The sequence below is a fragment of the Mangifera indica genome, chromosome 16 (assembly GCF_011075055.1).
Source record: "Mangifera indica cultivar Alphonso chromosome 16, CATAS_Mindica_2.1, whole genome shotgun sequence".
Taxonomy (NCBI): domain Eukaryota; kingdom Viridiplantae; phylum Streptophyta; class Magnoliopsida; order Sapindales; family Anacardiaceae; genus Mangifera; species Mangifera indica.
This window is the reverse complement of record NC_058152.1, coordinates 12,352,331-12,373,371: the sequence shown is the minus strand read 5'-3', so window position 1 is coordinate 12,373,371 and position 21,041 is coordinate 12,352,331. Positions and strand designations below refer to the sequence as shown.

Below are 21,041 nucleotides of genomic sequence, written 5' to 3'. Positions count from 1 at the left end.
CGTGTTCCCTTCAAAGCATTATTCCCTTGATATTTTCATAGTTTTGTTTTTTCCACCATCATTTCAAGTACATAAGAAAAAATACATCCCTTCTTCATCAGCACTGAAGTCATTTCGATGCTGTCCATAAATCAATGTCTCAAAAATACTCCTGACAATAGATTCAAGCCGTCCACAATCACAAGTTTCCAACGCTTTGCAAACTTTATACCTCCATGAAAAATGATGTTGTGTTATGCAGCTATGTTTATGAGCTCTGATGTGCTGAATCTGTTCATTGAGATTTGATTTCCTGTAGTTCCTCTTGCTTATAGAACGCTACTTTTTGTCATTTCTTCTTCTTGCATTCAACAAAAAGTCCTCACTGAGGTTTGTGAACTGAGGTCTGCTTTGCAGGACCATATTAGTGATATAGAGCTTCACATACTAGTGGAGGGTGCTATTTTGAACTTTTCCGCATGACATCTACTGTTGCAAAAGCAGATGTTTTTCATGTAATGTCTGGCATGTGGAAGACAGTAGCTGAACGGTTTTTCTTTTGGAGAGGAGGATTTCGCCCTTCTGAGCTTCTCAAGGTGAATCATATTTCAATTTATCTGATAAGTGAAATAATTTGTTCCATTGAAGTAGTTATGGATAATAAAAGGTGAAGCCATAGCTTTGGACACTTTCTTTAATATATGTGTAAAATTTGTAATATCCCAAAGTCCTATCCATTGGTAGGACATTATTCATTTTTAACACAGTTTATGATAGTTTTGATTTGGGTTCTGTAATCTAAAATATGTTCGACAATTCAGAAGATCACATATTATTTAACCAGTATTATCTTTGTATCTTCAAACAATATGGGATGCACATAGATATTTAACATCTTTGTTATGTTTTGCCGGTGTGAAATTTGCTTAGGGTGTCACAATATTCCACTTTCACATACTTCTTAATCGAATTGTTAACTAAGGTCATTCACCACAGGTAGAATAACAATGATTCATAAGCTGACATTGATAATAGGTTCTCGTGCTGCATCTTGACACACTGACTGATTCACAATATATGGAAGTTAATAATCTAAGACAGTCATGCCAGCAAGCAGAAGATGCTCTGACTCAAGGCATTGAGAAATTGCAGTCGACTCTTGCTGAAACTGTGGCTGCTGGTCAATTGGTAGGAGGAGGTTACATCCCAAGGATACCAACGGCAATGGAGATGTTGGAAGCTCTAGTCAGCTTTGTGAACCAGGTAAGAATCCGCATCATTGCTCAGTCAAGAATGGCTTTATTCTGGATTCTTCCAATGTGTAGGTGATGTTTCTATTGCATGCTATCATTACTTTTGATATCTTTCTGTAATCCATTTCTGACCTATCAATTAGTTCTTTATCAGCACATTTGATTTAAATTGAGAAACTTTCCAGCGAGTTGAATTTGAATTCACCTGTGAAATTGAAGTTTTTTTCTACTTCTAATATGGAAAACGAAGAGGAACAAATATGGAAAAAGGTGAAAATTCAAGGATATTTTTTAATGTAAAAAATAATTAAAAATGAAGAAGTATCATTTGATATTTTTTAATATAAATTCATAATTTTTATTAGCGAATAGTATAAGAGCAGTGTTATTTACACAATTTTATGCGTAAACAATAATGTATTAACATGTGACTAAGATGTTTATGCATAAACATCATTATTTATGTATAAAATTATATATATTATTTATATACGTAATTTTTTTAATAATATGATTAGTATAATTTCCATACCATAAGAAAAAAATGCAATTTGATAAAAGTAAAAGCTGAAAGAAAACGAAAAGTCAACTGCATTAATTCCGACACCAACCGTTTCCCAAACCACCCAAGGTTGATTGTAATAAATTTGATGAAAACGGGCCGCCATATGGGAGATGATGACAAATTGAGTGAGGCTGTGTAATTCTTATCACATGTGATATCATGTTGTATTTTATAAACTTTTTAAATAATAATAAAAAATAATAAAAATATTAATTATTCACAACATCATCACTTAGAGAATACTTTCACAATGTCATCACTTAAAAAAAATTGTATTAAAATGTATCAATAATATCTATCATATAAAATAATATATTTATTGTATTGTATAAAAACAAAGCAGAAGAACCACAAGGGCCCAAAAACAAGCAAGCTGGCTCAAGAAAAGTTAGAATAGGAATCAAGCAAACTGAAATTGCTTCTGGGATAGACCCCCAGCTCACAACAAAGAGCACCAAAAAACAGTCAGGGAACAACCCTTTCTCTCTCTGTCTATCCAATCCTTATAAACACGATAGAAAACATAATAAATTTTATTTTTTAATATTATTAGTAAAATAACGATTTTATTATTATCTTTAACAAAAAATTTTAACAATAATTAACTTATGAGCGAGATTTTGGGTTTTTTAAATTTTATATATGTGATGTTGGGAATACATTAAAACTTGGATAAGAACAAATCTTTTGGCCTTTAAGATACTTATATATATATATTTTAATAGATAATTAAAATATATCATTGTATATTAATTATACATTTAATAGTAGATATGCTTCGTTCATTATTAATATCTAGACAATTTCTTGGGAATCCAAAGGGGTGCTATTCACAACTACCAACCGAACGCTATAAATAAACGCTCAGGGAAATAAATGTCGCCTGCCTCCCAGTTTGGGCCATCATGTGACTCCCTCTCACTCTCTTAGCTATAAATATGATACTCTGATGCCTAGAATTTTGCGTCTCTTGTACCAATCAACTCTAAGCTCTTTTCTGGCAACTTCGTTTTTCTGTTCCATTCAAATAAGTATGAGAATTCTACTGCATTTGCTACTTGTTTTATTTGATTCCTTTTCCATATGCATCTTCATCACGAAAGAAACTATGTTTTTTTACCTTAATATTTAATAGTATTGTAATAATATCATGACGCCACCAGTGTAAGATTCTGGCGCCGGTGTAGACAGATTTTTCTTGTGGTGTTGAATATTCACTCACGCACATCCACACATATGTTGTCCGTTTTAGCAGAATTTTGTGCTGATGTTAATGTGATTTATCGATGGAATGTGCTTCGTTTATTCTTGGTTTTTGCTTACATACAATTTTCAACATGCTGGGATTATCCGCTGCGACATTGATACCTCAAAATTAACAAGGACACTTAAGCGCTTTATACATTATAACAGACCACAGTATTTGTCAAATTGCTCTGTGTATCAAACCAAAATATGCTGCTGTTTGATCTATATACATACTACTTTTTTAAAATAAATATTTAGCCATTTTAATAACAGATCTTCCATAATAGACAAAAGATCATGTGGAAGCTGAAAATAGCTCAAGGCGGGGAATGGCTGAGCTCAGTTAATAATCACATCGGAAGGCAGCATTGGGAGTTTGATCCGACGGCTGGAACCCCTGAAGAACTTGCCCAAGTGGAAAAGGTTCGCCGAGATTTTAAGAAGAATCGGTTTCGAGTTAAACAAAGTGCAGATTTGTTGATGAGAATGCAGGTGTGTGAATCTTAATTAATCTCTTTCATATGCTGTAAGAGTAGAAAATAAAACAAGAAGGATGAAAGTAATTTTTTTAAGTAATTACTCAATAATCATGAATGATTAATAAACACCTCCTTGATTATGGATGTTGGACTGACGCTAAAAGTTACATCTTTCAAATTTAATGAATTAATTTGTGGTTGTGGGTTATGAAATGTAACAGCTTAAAAAGGAACATCCTTGTGGGGAAATTCCACGAGTTACGGTGAAAGAGGAAGAGGAGATAACAGAGGAAGCAGTGACTAATACACTAAGAAGAGCCATAAACTTTTTCTCTTCCATTCAAGCACATGATGGCCACTGGCCTTGTGAATCTGCTGGCTCACTCTTTTACATTCAGCCTTTGGTAATTACCTTCCTTATCACTTCTATCATCATTCCTTGACAACAGTTAGTAATTATATGTTCCCCTATTTTTTAATATTTAATTGATTACTGAGAAGATTACCATCTAATAATGTGATGAGCAGGTGATGGCTTTATATGTGACTGGAGGACTTAATGATGTATTGTCATCAGAACACCATAAGGAAATCAAACGCTACCTATACAATCAGCAGGTATTATACTGCTTCAGTTAAGCTTTTGTATATTTACAGTAATCAAATCCTTTTCAATATTTGAAAATTATTTATTTGAATGTGAAACTGATTGTATAATGGCAGAATGAAGATGGAGGTTGGGGATTACACATAGAGGGTCACAGCACAATGTTTGGTTCAGCACTAAGCTACATAGCCTTGAGATTGCTTGGAGAGGGAGCTGACGACGGTGAGGACATGGCTATGGCCAGAGGCCGCCAGTGGATTCTTGATCATGGTGGTCTCGTGGCCATTCCGTCTTGGGGAAAGTTTTGGCTTTCGGTGCTTGGAATCTATGAGTGGTCTGGCTGCAATCCTATACCACCTGAGGTCTGGCTCCTTCCGAACATCTTCCCCGTCCGTCCAGGTAAATGTTTTCTGTGAAACAAGTAGTTTGCCTCAAACTTAAATTCAAATCCACAACTGCATCAATTTTCTAATTGAAATTGTGAATGCAGGAAATATGTTATGCTGACGATCCAAATTCAGAGGCATACAAGCGCCATCTAGCTCGACTGCCTGACTACTATTGGATGGCTGAAGATGGCTTAAAATTTCAGGTCAGAGATGGCTTTAGATTTATCAAAAAATAAAAAATTATACAATTAACACATTCCCGTGGATGAAACTCGTGTGAATTCTATTTCAATAACATAAAGCAGAGTCTCAGTTCTCAAATGTGGGATGCTGCTTTAGCCATCGAAGCAATTATCTCAAGTAATCTGGCTGGAGAATATGGGCAAACACTTCGTAAGGCACATGACTTTGTAAAAGCTTCGCAGGTGATTAAATCTTAATTGCAACTAATTAAATATTTCATACTCCTAATTGTCACTATCTAATTTTTAACTCACTGAAAAGTTGTTGCTATAATTAAAGGTAAGAGAAAACCCTTCGGGCAATTTCTCTTCAATGTACAGGCACATCTCTAAAGGTTCATGGCCATTTCCAACGCAAGACCACGGTTGGCAAGTCTCCGACTGTACTTCAGAAGGTTTAAAGGCTGCACTCTTATTTTCACAAATGCCATCACATCTTGTTGGTGAAAAACTGGAAACAGAGCGCTTATATGATGCCATCAATGTTATTCTTTCCTTGCAGGTAATCATGAATTCCACTTATCATCCATTGATGTCAATGTTCTCGAGAAAACTTATAGACATGCAGACTTCAAATCCGAACTTAAACTATTTGTAGTCTTTTCTGGACAAAATCTGCTAAAAGATATGATTTCACGAACTCCTAGCAGAAAGTTACATCCTGAGCATCGGATGAAGGAAATAGATAGGTCCATCTTAAATGCAATTCGTTACATCGAAGACACACAAAAGCCTGATGGTTCATGGTAAGGTTTTCTAGAATTCAATTACACCCTTTGGAAATTTATAATCAACCAACAATAGTTACATTTTGTGGTTTAACCTTAACTAGGTATGGTTTCTGGGGAATTGCTACACCTACGCGACCTGGTTTGCAGTAGTGGGACTGGCAGCCTGTGGAAAAAACTACAGCAACAGTCCTGTGTTGCGCAAAGCATGTGAATTTTTATTATCAAAGCAATTACCTTGTGGTGGATGGGGCGAGAGTTATCTTTCCAGCCAAAATGAGGTAACATCAAAATCTATCAATTCCGTAACTTACAACAGAAGCTACGATCGTGTTGTGTAAGTGTAGCAATACTTTTTCCTATATGTAGGTTTATACAAATCTAGAAGGTAACCGAGCAAATTTAGTGCAAACAGCGTGGGCTTTGTTGGCTCTAATTGGTGCAGGACAGGTTAGTATTATACTAATCTTACACAAACATCACGTAATGATACTGATCATGGTGTTGTCTTTGACAATGGCTATAACTTGATGGGAAATGTTATATTTAATTTAGGCTGAAGCAGATCCAACGCCCATCCACCGCGGAATAAGGTTGTTGATCAATTCACAGATGGAAGATGGAGACTTCCCCCAACAGGAAATTACAGGAGCTTATATGAAGAACTGTACACTAAATTACTCATCATATCGAAACATCTTTCCTATATGGGCCCTTGGAGAATATCGAAGTTGTGTTAAATTTGTGTAAATACTATAAAATAAAAGTTTGAGATGAAACTAATGGTCGCAACATTCACACCCGGTGAAGAAAGAATGAATATAGAAACCACAATATACCAGTTTGTTAGAAGATGTAAAATATCAGTGAAGATAGTGTGCAAAAATAATAAGAAATGTCAGAGTGGTAGTACTGTGATGCAAAAATAATAAGAAATGTCACACTTTGTCTACAAACTACATGTACTGTCTAATACCATAACTCGTGAGACATGTATGATGTTCATCAATAGATTTGGCAGGAATCATTTCAATTACAAAGGGTTGGGTTAAATCCCCAAATTGATGGTCAAGTTGAAGTGATTAATTGATGATTGAAAGAGTGGGATTTAAAATGCGTGATTAGCGATCTTCCCTTGTCCTAACTCCATTGGCTTTCATTGGTTGAATTTGAGTACAATTGCAACAACCACACCAATATCAACATGTCTTCTTTTGAAGCCTATATAGGGATGATAACATGGAGGGGTGGGGAGGGGATGTCAATCCTCATCTCCGTCCCTATAAGGAATATCAATCATCGTTCCTATTATGGAGATGGCAAAAATTCCTCATTCTCTCTCTGTGAAGAAAAATCTTATCCCTATCCCCTCTTTGTCCCTTTAAAAAAAAATCCTTTTCCCATACTCATAGGAAAAAACTTCTCTACATACCTTCTAAACATAATATAAAGTCAATGGGCATCATGTTAAGAATGAGAAAAATTACTTAACATATTCTCAAGCACAATCTAAAAAGGACCCAACATAGAATAAACATAATTGTTGATTGAAGAAAAACTAATCGACAATTCCAAATAAGAGATTGGGCTTTTATGAAATTATAATCATACAAACAAGTGACATGCATAAGGGAAACCAAAAACTATAACCTAAACTCTTTGGACCATTGCAGGTTTAAGAAGTGATTCACAAGGTGGCATAAAAACAAAAAGCTACGAGCTAAGGCAAAAATTCATGACATGTTTCATGTGCTCTTTCTTAGGCATGTTCATGCATAGGTGCAAGCTTCTCCTTGACTACCTTACCAATTCCAAACTCACAAACTCAACCCACAAACTAACCTTGATCAAAATTTGGTTAAGAAAGGGAATGCTCCTACTATCAAATTACTAGTGCGATTCAAACTATTAACCCAAAGGTTTTTGTTAACTTTCATGACTCAATCAACAATAGAAAAAAAGTTACTTTGAATTAGGAAACACAAAGAATAAGAAAGGAAACAGTGAAGATTTGAGATCCAATAACTTGAGATTTAGTGAAGGTGGAGAGATAAGAATATGGAAAAATAAATAAAATGTGAAAATTTAAGGATTTTTTTAACATAAAAATATTAAAAATGAAGAAGTATCATTTGATATTATTTAATATTAATTCTTAATTTTTATCAGTAAATAGTATGATTTAGTATAATTTCTCTTATTAAAAAAAAAAGCAAAAATCAAATTACATTAAAACGCGACTTTTATATTCATAACATATATATAATATTCAAAAAATAACAATTTGAGAAAAATAGCTAAGAGAAAACAGAAAAAACAACCGCACAATAAATGCTAAAGATATAAACTTACCATTTCTACGGTTTATTAAAAGATAAAAGGAGATGTATCATAATAATAAATATTAAGAGTTAGATTTTTGTTAGGGTATAAATTGTCTATTTTACCTATGTATCTAATGAAAAATATTAACAAATATAGGTTATGGGTAAGTATTTAAATTTTCAAAATTTAATGGGTGAGACTTTGACAATGCATCAAACCTTGGTGGGCAAAAGTCTCTCAACCTATTTTAGTATAAAAAAAACTAAATGGGTTGTTGTTAATAGGACCAAACTTCAGTTTCCACGTGGATATTGACCGGGCCAATCGGGCTTACTGTTGGCCCACCCAACTCCTTTAGTATATATATTTTAAGAATAAGAAAATTGAGCATTTTTGCTTATGAATATGGTAATTTGGCCAAAATTAATAATTTCCCATATTTTAAACACACAACAAAACTAGTCTTCACTCTTTATTGCTTCTTTTCAACTTTGGTGGTTGTTTCTTCTTCCTTGCCTTCTCCTTCAAGTCCCTTTCATTTCTCAATAATTTCTTTATTTTTCAATTTATTTTTAATTTCACCAAATTATTAATCGTTTTATAATCATGAATCCATGACTTTTTTATAATTATTTTTTTATGTATTATGAGTTAAGATCACTGTATAACCATCTTTTATAAATTTATTATGAAGAAAGTTCAAATCACGTGAAGTTTATTATACGAAATCCTGACAAACAAATTTATTATAAATCATTTATTAGAAACAAAAGAGAAAGAATTTAGAAATAACCATAGGCAACAATTAAAGGATACCTTACAAAATGTAAATAATTATTGTTATAGACAAAAGTAACATGATCATGAGAAGTTAATGAAAAGAGTTGAAAGAAGAATTGACAAGTTAAATTCAATATCTGAGTCCACTTACCATGTAGTGTATAGAACAAAGCGGCCACATTTTTGAGGGAATAACTATGAGAAAGATGCTTACTAGTTACTAGTAACTAGTATATGTGTTGAGGCCATACAAAATACTATAACAGGGTTGAGCAAAATACAAAAAGAGAGAATTTTTTTTTTAATTGATCATCAACATCTAAGCATACAACAACTAGGATTTATATAGAAGATTCGATTGCCATGTTGGCAATCCATCTCTCTTTGATTTTTTTTGATTGAAACCTAGAAAAGAAACTAGAGATTATTTGGAATGAAGATAGATCGATGTTTGAACACCGTGGCTAGGTTTTCTTCTTCGTGTTTGTGCTATAATGAAACAATGAGTTTTGAATAAAACTCACCGATTTGATTTAATTACAATTAAATACATTACTTTGTAATACTAACACTTAAGTACCATTACAAACAAATTCACCACTTTGCAATTCTAACACTTAAGTACTATTACAACTAATCCATCACTTTGCACTTCTAACACTTTTATTCTCAACATCTCTAAGAAAAGATTAATTGGTTTCTTGTGTATATAAAAATTTTAAGGGAGAAGTATTTGTAAGGGTAATTACAAAAAAATAGAACTATATATACTTAATATAGAGTAAACTATTAGACACAGATAATCTGTCATCTTGTGATAGAGTGATTTTGAATTAATAGTTAATTAAAGATTATATTGAATTAAACTATACAAAATAAACATTGAACAAATTTGATGAAAGAAGAATGCAGGTTTTGATGAAAGAGAAAACAAAAAAATAAAGAATAGGAAAGGGAATTGAAAGTCTAAATGAAACTTCTACTTTTTTCATAACTCTTTATCTTTCATTATGGAATGATCTGTTTTAATTGAAACTCACCATTTTACATTATTAATCAAAAACTACCATTTGTTTTGAGAAATATAAGACATATCCACCAATTTATGAAAACCATTCTAACACCACAATATTATTCACAATTATAAATAGATCCACCAATTTGTAGTTCTCACATTTTATTCTCAAGATACCATTAAATTTACTATTCTCATCATATCTTAACTTTAAATTATATTATACAGAATTACATTTAAAATATAACTTTCTTATTATATAATATTCTTATACATAAATTTACTATTATTAACTAAATAATGTATATATTTAATTTTTTTATTTGATATAATGAAATACTATGTAGTCTTAATCTAAGACAGAATTGATAATTCTTTAATCAAAATATTTTCTATTTGAAAATCTTATTCGGACTAATAAATTATGAATATAGTTTCTTACGACATAATATTAAAATATATAGTAATAAATGGACTACTGACGTACATACAGGATATCTTTTTTTCTTGGCTAGAGGGGTGCATTTTTTACCTTGGATGCGAAATTCCAAAGTGGTTTGACCTTGCTAATAATGGGTTAACTAATATAGTACAAACTTAATTAGTGTTCTAATCACACCAAAACTAAGTGGTTTCCTCACTCTTATGTGAAAAATGCCCATCTCACTCTCAGCTAATTAATTAGTCAACAATTCCCTAATGAAACAAAAATCACGAAATCATATGATTAATATTTTTTTTATACAAATAAAAATTAATGTTGTTAATTGATTTAGGGCAGAATCGAAACTTCTTCAGGATTCCATTTTTGAAATAGTTAAATCAAGCATTGAACAAATCAGTGTTTAACATAATTAATTATGTTGTTAATTTGGAGTTATTTATGTTTAGTGGTTGATAAGAGGCCAATTATTTTATGCTTAACTTAGGAGCAATCTGCCATTAATATACTGAACAATTCAGAGTTTGTTTTTTTTTTTTTAAATTTTCTTCTTATTGTGATGAACAAATTCAAAGATTCTCATTTTTATCAAAAATCTCATTGCGATATATATATATATATATATATATATATATATATATATATATATATATATATATATATAATACACACACACACACACGCACACAAATAGATCACAAAGAATCAACGAATGAAAAATCAGTATTACAAAGAATCAAACACACCTACTTGAATGATTTTCAGAAAGTATACTTTTTTGTGGCTGAAACAACAAATTTAGGTTCTTCAAAAAAATTGAAGAGAATGAGATTGATATAAAGGGCAGTTTTCTATAGTAATACAAAAAAAAGTTTCAGCAACAGGTACAGTTTTTTCTGCTAGTAAACATTTAATATCTGAAAATTGTTCCATAGACTTGTTTGACTCCTGCAAATCATAATGGCGACTAGGTGTACCAGGATTTTTTATCAGCAAAGCTGAAACTATTGAATAAAAATGATGCAAACCTTGGTTGTTTTTCCGGTGAAAAGGCAGCTGCTGCAATTTCTACAGCCTCTCTGCAACTTAAATAGGGGGCAGCACAGAATGTTATCAGAAAATGTTTCTTTCATTTATCAATGTAATATTCAATCACTCCTCAATTCATTTCATTACAATGCTGTCAATAGGAATAAACTGGAAACCGCTAAAGAAAAAACACACTCCAATTCGAAGATGAAAATACTAAGCTGATATGAGAGGCCAGGACTCCCCACAAAAAAAAACTCTCAATACAAATTTTTCTACGTGATTCTTTCTACACAGCAATGCTCTCCCACTCCCATTTTAATTCTCATAACCGCCTCTATTTCCATCCCAGTCTTAGGTCGTGTGTCATAAGTTTCGAATTCAACAGTGAATAAGTTTGAACCTAATCAAGTCATGTATCATCTATCCAACTTGGGAGTGAAACTCTCTAGCTTAAATTCAGTTTGGATTCAAAACCAACTGAACCTCTTGATTCAAATTATGTTTAAATTCAAGCTAAAAGAATTCGAATCAAGTTACACCAAATCAAATGGACTTTTAAACTCAAATTAATTTAATTCGGATCTAACCCTATTTTTAAGTTGGTATTTTTTTTCCAAATATTACAAGTCATAACTAACGTTGATTTATTCATGACGTGGCTTAGCTCACTTCTCCTACTCAATTGGCTTGCGTTGGTCACTCAACCCAGGTCAAAATCTATTCCTTCAGGCCTGTCACTTCTTTAAAACATTGTTGTTAAAAAAAAAAAAATGAGAGAGTTTATGTGAGGTTTACAATCTAGGGTCGAATCAGATTTAGTTTGGCTTAAAATATGTGAAATTAAATCGGAATTCTAATTTAATAGTTTAACTGAAGCTTGGTGGTTTATCCTATCAAAACTCTTAATTTTTTTTATTTGATAATTTTTCTTAGTTTTTGATAAATTTAACTTTTTAACAAGTCTTCTTCTTCAATATTGTCTTCCATTTGAATCACTGAGTTAAACGTTTCGAATTGAAGCCGAACTATATTAAATTGGTCTTTGTTCAAGCTAATTTATTTTGGTTCGATTCAAATCTACTTTTATTTACAAAAGAATTGTAGAAATGAGAAGATTATAACCATTGATTCGGTAACAAATTTTATATATAATCAACTTTCTAACCTAAAACTAACTCAATGGCAAATGGAGGCATAGTTCATCTTTGAGCCCTGAATTTGAAAACTATATATTATATATGAGAGAAAGCCTACATGCTTGTGTAAATGGGCTGGGCTTGATTAATAGAGCATAAGTTTTAACTGTTTGGTGTGTAGTCGGGCTAAATACAAGTGGCAGTGGCGGGTTAAGTTTATTTAGGTTAATAGGTTGAAAGAGAGGGTTTCAGTTTAGTCGTACATAGTAGTAGATTTGGTGTGAGCCAATGGGGTTTTGGGTCTAATCTTGAGCTTGGAGACATCATGTTTGGGTGGTTTGAGTATCGGTAGTTTAGTGGGGTGGGATCTGGTTTGGGAAATTGAAAGGGGGTCCTGTGATTATAATAAATGGGTTATCAGATTGCACACTTTTTCTACTTATATTGGTGAATCCTTGAGTAATAATGTCATTGCTGCTTCTCCGTTTGAACTTGAAGGCCAACTATGCTTAAACAAGAGACAGTAATCTAAATTAATGGCTAAATTGTGTAGGAACTCAATAATTACTCATGACTGAAATTAAGTCAGCTGTAAACTCATAATAAAATTGTGTAAATTTTGATGGTGGTCGGTAATTACATGTGTAGAATAAACTGTGTTAAAATTAAAATACACATACATATGTGTATGTGTCTGTGCGCCCCCCATACAAATCTAAGAACAAGACTGCTATGAAGAATTTTGCTTTAATTATCCAAATATTTCTTAGATTCTAAATCAAATATGAAGAATAGCATACTATATTAGTTACATTAGTGAAGACAGTTGTTCTAGACTTTATCGAGATTTTGAGACGCCAAAGAGAAGGGGAGTTCACGTTGTCAATACACTGATTAAACCGAATAGGTTATTAAAGAACTAATGGGTTAAAGATGAGTTTGTCGAGATTTCAAGACGAGGGAGACGATCAGGAGTTAGACACTGGAGATTGTGAAGAGTTGAAATGTTGTAGACAGTGAGGAGTTAAGATGCCAGAGATGGAGAATAATCATTGATGGTTGGGACGAAGAGGAGATGGTTAGGTTAATATGCAAATTGCAAAGTAAATTGGAAACGATCTAAGTTCTCTTTTATTTTTAACATATGAAATGTGTTTCTTTTCTATATAGCTTTTCATATTTCTTTTAAATTATCAATACGGCCCGAAATAATTCATATTGGTTTTTGGGTCATTTTGATTTTTGAAATATTTCAAAAGCACAGAGATGCATCCGTGCTTCCTAGATTTTAACACAAAAAATAAAATTAAAAGTTGTCCAAGAGGAAGAGGCTAAGGCTACAGTTTCTAACATAGCCCTTTGTGGTGAAAATAACAATTTCATCCCTAAGGTCAGGTTTGACTTTTGTATTTCGGTCATGAAAACTTTTACTATCATTTTGGTCCCTATATTAGTATCAGGATAGTCCATAACTCCATATCAATATATAACCAGCAAATTTGACTCCGAGGGATTCAAATGTCTATTTAATAACATTGAAAGAAACCAAAACGTTGGTTAAAGTGAAACTTGAGGGTTGACATTGTCAATCTTCCCAACTGCACGTTCCTTTGCTTTTTTTATTAGTGTTGGATTCAAACTGAGTTGGTTTGAGTTCAAAAGTTAATTTAGTTTAATTTGAATTTTTTATTTCTAATTTAAACTAAGTTTAAGTTAAAAGATTTAATTTGTCTTAAAACTAAGCTAAATTTTAGCTAGCAAGAGTTTGAGTTAGTTTTACTTATAAGCCAAATAGATGACTTGATTCAATTCAAATTTGATTTGTGATTTTATTTGAATTATGTTAAGTAATTATTAAATGATGTCAATTTATCAATGAGTCATAAATTCGAACCATATATTCGAAAACACAAAAATGCATAAGTGCTTCCTAGATTTTAGCACAAGAAAAGATAAAATTAAAAGTTGCCCAAGAGGAAGAGGCTAAGGCAACAGTTCCTTGGGCAGCCCTTTGTGGTGAAAATTGCAATTCATCCTAAGGTTAGGTTCGGATATTATATTTAAGTCATGAAAATTTTTAATTACATTTTGGTCCCTATATTGGTCCCTATGTTGGTATTAAGATAGTCCATAGCTCCATATCATCAGCAGATTTGACTTTGAGGGATTCAAATGTCAATTTAATAACACCGAAGGAAACCAAAACGTTGGTTAAATGAAACTTGAGGGTTGAATTTGTTAATTTCCCCAACTGCGCGTTCCTCGGGGGCCCAAATTTTGCATCCCTTCAGCACCTAATATTTCCCAAGTATTTTTCATTTATTTATTTGGTGTAATATTATTTGATTTATAGTGAAAATTTAAGGACCCTCACCTAACGCTTATATCACTGAGAGTTTAAAAATTTTCGGCCGGCCAATTTGTTAATGCAGAGACTTAGTGATGGTGGAATATAAAGTAAATTACTTAATTATTTCATGATTTAGTTTAACCCTCTCTGTTAATGCAAAGTGCCTCTCATCACTTGAAGTTAATGGCTTCCTCTTCTTCTTCTTCCATTACTCCTAAACAAGAATATGACGTTTTCCTTAGTTTCCGTGGTGTGGACACCCGAGCAAACATTACCAGCCATCTTTATGAAGCTTTTTGTCAGAAAAAGATTAGAACTTTCATTGATGATAACCTTATCAGAGGAGAAGAAATTTTTCCATCTCTTTTGAAGGCAATTGAGCATTCAAAGATTTCAGTAATCATTTTCTCTAAAGGCTACGCTTCTTCCAAATGGTGTCTCAAAGAACTTGAAGAGATAATTAAATGTAAAAACAAGTATGATCAAGTTGTAATACCGGTCTTTTATGACGTAGATCCATCTGATGTCAGGAATCAAACTGGGGATTTTGGGAATTCGTTTGCTAAGCTTGAAAATCGTTTTATGAATGATTCAAAGATGTTGCAGGAATGGAGGACAGCTTTGAGGAATGCAGCCAACCTTTCTGGTTTTCATTCAAAGAACTATCGGTAACTGTAAATTTATTTATCAATAACTTTCTTGCAGTAACGAGTAATAGCAGTTTTTTTTTTTTTTTTATTTTGATTTTCTGTTTTAAATCAGAATATGAGTTCATGTCATGACACAGTTCATTATAATGCTGATCTCGCATTTAAAAATTTGTATTTAATGAACAACCAAAAAAAAAAGAAAATAATTTAAATTATGTTTTATTTCTTTGAATTGTTCTTAGTCATCTAATTTAGTATCATTTTATTTATGCATTTATTTTACTTTATAGGAATGAGGCATCACTTGTAAAAAATATTATCGATCATATCTTGAAAAGATTGGATTATCACTTCTCAACAATTCACACCAAGAACCTTGTTGGACTAGATTCATCAATCGAGGAGATTGAAGATTTATTATGTACAAAAGGTGTTCGCAAGCTTGGAATTTGGGGCATTGGGGGCATAGGTAAGACTACTCTTGCTAATGCTGTTTTCAACAAAATCTTTAAACAGTTTGAAGATTCTTTCTTCATTAAAAATATTAGAGAAGAATCAGAGAAAATCGGAGGATTAAATGACATCCGCCAAAAAGTCAATCATGCACTCTTAGGGGATATAAATCCCAATATCGGATTCATCTTCCCAATAGAAAGGCTTAGTCATAAGAAAGTTCTCATTGTGTTTGATGATGTGACTACAAATTTCAAACAAATGGAATTTTTAAGGGAAGTTTCTGACAACTTGGATTTCGAGAGTCGAATAATCATAACTACAAGGGATAAGCATGTCCTAACAAATTGTGGAGTGCATCACATACACAAGATGAAAGAATTACCTTTTGATAAAGCCATTCAACTTTTTACATTGTATGCCTTTGGAGAAAACAACCCAACAAGAGATTATATTGGGCTATCATCAAGTGTAGTAGCATGTGCTAAACGTCTTCCACTAGCTCTTAAAGTTTTAGGTTCCTTTCTGTTCAAGAGGACAAAGAGAGAATGGGAAAGTGCACTAAAAAACTTGAAAATTAATAGTCATGGGGATATCCATAAGGTGTTAAAAACAAGTTATGATGGATTAAATGATAAAGAGAAAAATTTATTTTTAGATATTGCATGTTTCTTTAAAGGATATAAAAGAGATCTCATAGAACCGATCTTGAATGTTCGTGACTTTGACTCTCATATTTATATAAATCTTCTGATTGAAAAGTGTCTCATAACTATATCATTTGACACCATAACAATGCATGATTTACTTGAAGAAATGGGTAGAGAAATTGTTCAACAAGAATCAATTGATGATCCTGGTAAACGTAGTTGGTTGTGGGATCATAAGGATATATTTTCAATATTGAAGCACAATACGGTAAGAGCCAAACACTAATTTTTTATTTCTATTTTATACACAAATATAATAAAAATATTAGTTAGCAGAATATTCATTTCTAGTTATCATTGGGAATTAAATTATTTGGTATAAGGTAGTAATGACATATCTATTATTTTTTTTATTTACATATTCTGAAAAGAAATATATTTGAGAGTAAATTACTTAAGAACTTATGTAATTAAGCAATTTCAAATTGACTTTTCATCAATATGCTTGTGATTACCAGGGAACTAGAGCAATTCGGAGCATACGCTTGGATATGTCTAAAGTAGAAGAGTTGCATTTAAATCCCAAAACTTTCAACAATATGCAGAACTTAAGATTCTTGGAATTTTATGTTTCCGAACCTAAAAATAAGGTGACTGAATCTGATTCCTCTACAGGGCGCCATAACTTAAGATTCTTAAAAAAAAATAGCTTCAAGGAAGGAAAGAAGGTGCATGGTTTTGAGAAACTTAAATTTGATTTCTCTGAGTTAAGGTACTTTTGCTGGCATGGATATTCTGCCAAATCATTGCCACCAAATTTTAATCCAAAGAACCTTGTTGCACTTCATATGCATAATAGCAAAGTTAAACAACTTTGGACTGATAACCAGGTAAATGTTAACTTATATACTACCTTTCTTTCTTTTTTTTTTGGCTTTAAATTGTAAATATATGTATGTTATTTATGTTGTTTTAATTCAATTAATTTTTTTTTATGACAGAAACTGGTTAATTTGAAACATATTAACCTCAATCACTCTAAGCATTTATGCAGAGTACCGGATTTTTCACTTATACCAAATCTTGAGAGCCTGATTTTTGAAGATTGCACAAATTTACTCGATAGTTTCTCATCTATCCATAATCTCCATAAACTTGTTATCCTTAATCTATGTGGATGCAAAAGCTTTGATAATCTTCCAATTAGTGTTCATTGGCAATCTCTTCGAGAAATTAATCTCTCTAATTGCTCAAATCTTAGAACAGTTCCATATCTCCCATGCACAGTTGAAGAGCTATATTTAGATGGAACAACCATAAAAGAATTGCGATCAATAGAGCATCTATACAAACTAGAGAAATTGAGTCTTAGAAAATGTTCAAGGCTTGAAAGGTTACCGGAGAGTATTCATGAGTTAAAATCTCTAAAATGTCTTTATCTCTCGAGTTGTTCCAAAATTGACAGATTGCCAAATAACCTAGGAAATTTAACGACTCTAAAGGAACTTGAACTAGAGGACATGGCTTTTGCCGAAACACCAACATTTATAACAAGTTTGATCAACTTAAAGACATTATCTTTTGCAAGATGTAAGATGCAGAATCGATTGAGTATCCCACTCGTCCATTTATCTATCCTACAAAAAATGACAAAGCTAAACCTGGTTGATTGTTGTATCGAAGTGTTACCCAACAGTATTGGCCAATTACTCTCACTAAGACATTTATATCTTGACCAAAACAATTTTGAGAGCCTACCTGTGAGCATCAAAGACCTCTCTAACTTGCTACTGCTTAATTTTAGCAATTGCCAAAGGCTTAGATCCATAGCTGAGCTTCCACCCGAGTTAGAATATATAGAAGCAAATAATTGCAAATCACTAGAATCGATATTACCAGCTTTAAGCCTACTTCGGGGGGATGGTGGGGTGTATTTCAGCTTCATCAATTGTTTCAAACTAAAATTAGACGCTGTGATGAATATTGACAGATATACAAATTTGGGGGATTGCTTTGAAGTAAGTATATCTTCTCATTTTCTCTGGTTTCCTACGATGCTTTTTTTTTCTTTTTAAATTCTCGAGTTTGAATTGAAGATTGTGAAATATATTGCTATTTTTCCTATTTTAGGGCAGATAGTTATTTTTTTTTAATTCTTTTCATTATTCACCCCAGTAAATATTGTAGAATTGATTACGTGATTGGAGAATAATTTAACTGAATATTTTTTTCATCTTTCTCTTTGAATATTTGTTTTCCTTTTTTTTTCTCTTTCCTTTTGTTAATAGATTTTATTGTGTTAATTTCTTTTTGTTATTTTTATTTCAAAATCTTCAAAGATTAACAATTTCACAAGAGACTTTTTTTTGGGTGACATATTCTTTCTAAAAAAAATCAATAAATAGTAAGAGATCTTAATCATTTTATTAATTTTCGTTTATTTGTTCAATTATATTTTAAATATAAATAGTTGTTTTCTATATTTCTAAAATTTTAAATATTGAGTGAAAGTCAAATATACCTTTTGACAAAAATGCCCTTCAATTTAACATATATCCTTAAAGAAGTGATGTACATGCAGGATAACAATCCCTGGGCAATGCGTTCTTGGCCATACACCTCCATATTTTACCCTGGAAGCGAAATTCCCAAATGGTTTGAATTTAAAAGCAATAATACTTATATGGAGTTCCCAGTAAGTTGGTTCAATGATAACTTAATTTGTTTCATTTTATGTGTTGTTATATCATTAAAAAAACATCAACAACTTAGAAGTTTCAGCGTTGAATATGATCTGTTTGTTAATGGGGAGATCATTTCCTCTGGCATTCTTTTTGATTCATTAGCGTTTGAAGGTGAGGTTATTGAATTAGATCATGTATTCATAGGATATAACAACCATATCATGTCCTCGAAATTACTTACACTCGATTTGAATAGCCAGGGTGTCATTAAGTTCTTTGTTGATCATTCAACTAAGAATGGTAGGGTTCAAAGCCCGGTGAAAAAATGTGGAGTGACTTGTTGTATGTCAAAAATGATGATTTGAGAAGAGATGTAAGAGCGGACTGAGACATGAGATTGAATTCTATAAATTGCTCTACAAACGACTATATGAAGTGTTGTCTAAACTGCTATTTGATGCATGGCAAAATATATGGTTTAGCAAGATCATATGAAGTTTTGGATAGATAGTCTACTCGTTCAAAAATATGCAAGCGATGGATGTATTACAAACTGTAAGTTGGATTAAATTAAATGTAAAAAAAGATACATACACACATGTATATATATTTCACTCTTTTCGGTGACTTCTCATGTTCATTTAACTCTTTATCTATATTTATTATTATTATTATTATTATTATTATTATTTTGATATGTTTTACATGCTAAACAATGTTGTAAGGCATCCTTTAATTGTTGCCTATGGTTATTTCTAAATTATTTCCCTTTTGTTTCAAAGATGTATGTTTCAAATGGTTTATCAAGATTTTGTATATAACTCCACCTATTAATAAACTTCACATGGTTACGGTGATTTTTTTAATTTAAAAAAAAGGTTATACAGTGATCTCAACTCATTATCTATAAAAAATGATCTATTGTCGTTCAATTTGTCACATGTAGAAATAACATAAGGCTATGCTGTATTTATTGTATTTGACAGACTACTTTATGCGGTTAGCAAATGTGCTGTACCATTGACACTTGAAAGATCCTCTTCCTATAGAAAGTCTGAAGTAAGTACAAAGTCCATGAGCTCATTATATTAGGTCAGAACTGGTTGATAAGATTCCTTTGTGTCCCCATGCCTCTCTTTCATATGGTAAAACGATGGCTGATGCATTTAGTTAATGCTGCTTTCTGAGCATGCACAATGAAGATAAGCAAGATCAGTGGACAGAGACCAGAAACCAGAGACCAGAGACCAGAGATTGAATGCTATAAATTGCTCTTTTAATGACTGTTTGAAGCGTTGTCTAAGCTCTTGCGAGGAACATGACCAATGGGGGTATTTTTTGAAAACATATGAAATTTTAGATAGATGGTCTCCTTATTCAGCAATATACAAGTGATGGATAGGCCTACAACTGTAAGCATCTTTCTTCTACATAGAAATTTTAACTCGTTAATCTATTTTCAGTGAATCCTCATATTCATATACTTGTTGCCTTTGGTTTTGTCAATATTATTTCCCTTTGGTTTTTGATATATGATTTATCCGTGAAGCATGAAAGATTGCAAGGAGAAGACTGTATCTGATTTAGTATCTGGTTCAAGCTTGCGATGGGAGGTAGTTAAACGGAAGCCGTTATCCTACTGTTAGGCGTCCAGTGCCTTTTAACGGAGGCACCTGTTATGGAGTCTTACTTCGAGTAACTGGTGCTGCACGGATTAGTTATCATGAAAGAAAATTATTCTTAGAATTCCTCTGCTTTGATTTCAGATGTTAGTGGCTGCCTGATTCTAATCATAAGCATGAAGACCGAGAAATGGGAAACCAGTATCTTGTTTGTGTTGCCTTTGCATTTAAATTAAAGCCTTTTTCTTTCTCTACTTATGATATTTGACTTTCATCACTGGATTTGTATAATTAGATTGATACAAACTGCATCTGCTTTTCTTCTTCTGCATCCTTATAAACAATTCATCTTTTGTTGATTTCATTTACAATAGATACAGCTTATTGTTAAATTGAAGTCTTCTTAGAGCTG

General features: G+C 32.1%; 2 protein-coding genes and 1 pseudogene across 2 annotated transcripts; all 3 read left to right on the top strand.

Moving 5' to 3' along the window:
• The first annotated feature begins 458 nt into the window (after window positions 1–458).
• LOC123198990 (transcription factor TGA4-like) lies at window positions 459–1,308 on the top strand. The gene is made up of 2 exons (XM_044613790.1): window positions 459–575; window positions 1,015–1,308. Exons 1-2 carry the CDS (start codon window positions 459–461, stop codon window positions 1,306–1,308), a joined length of 411 nt encoding a protein of 136 aa, XP_044469725.1.
• Window positions 1,309–2,780: 1,472 nt separating this feature from the next.
• Window positions 2,781–6,451, top strand: LOC123199240 (annotated as a pseudogene).
• An 8,302-nt stretch (window positions 6,452–14,753) lies between these two features.
• On the top strand, window positions 14,754–20,287 carry LOC123198989 (disease resistance protein RPV1-like). The gene is made up of 6 exons (XM_044613789.1): window positions 14,754–15,238; window positions 15,511–16,591; window positions 16,842–17,213; window positions 17,325–17,716; window positions 19,994–20,066; window positions 20,210–20,287. Exons 1-6 carry the CDS (start codon window positions 14,754–14,756, stop codon window positions 20,285–20,287), a joined length of 2,481 nt encoding a protein of 826 aa, XP_044469724.1.
• The last annotated feature ends 754 nt before the right edge of the window (window positions 20,288–21,041 follow it).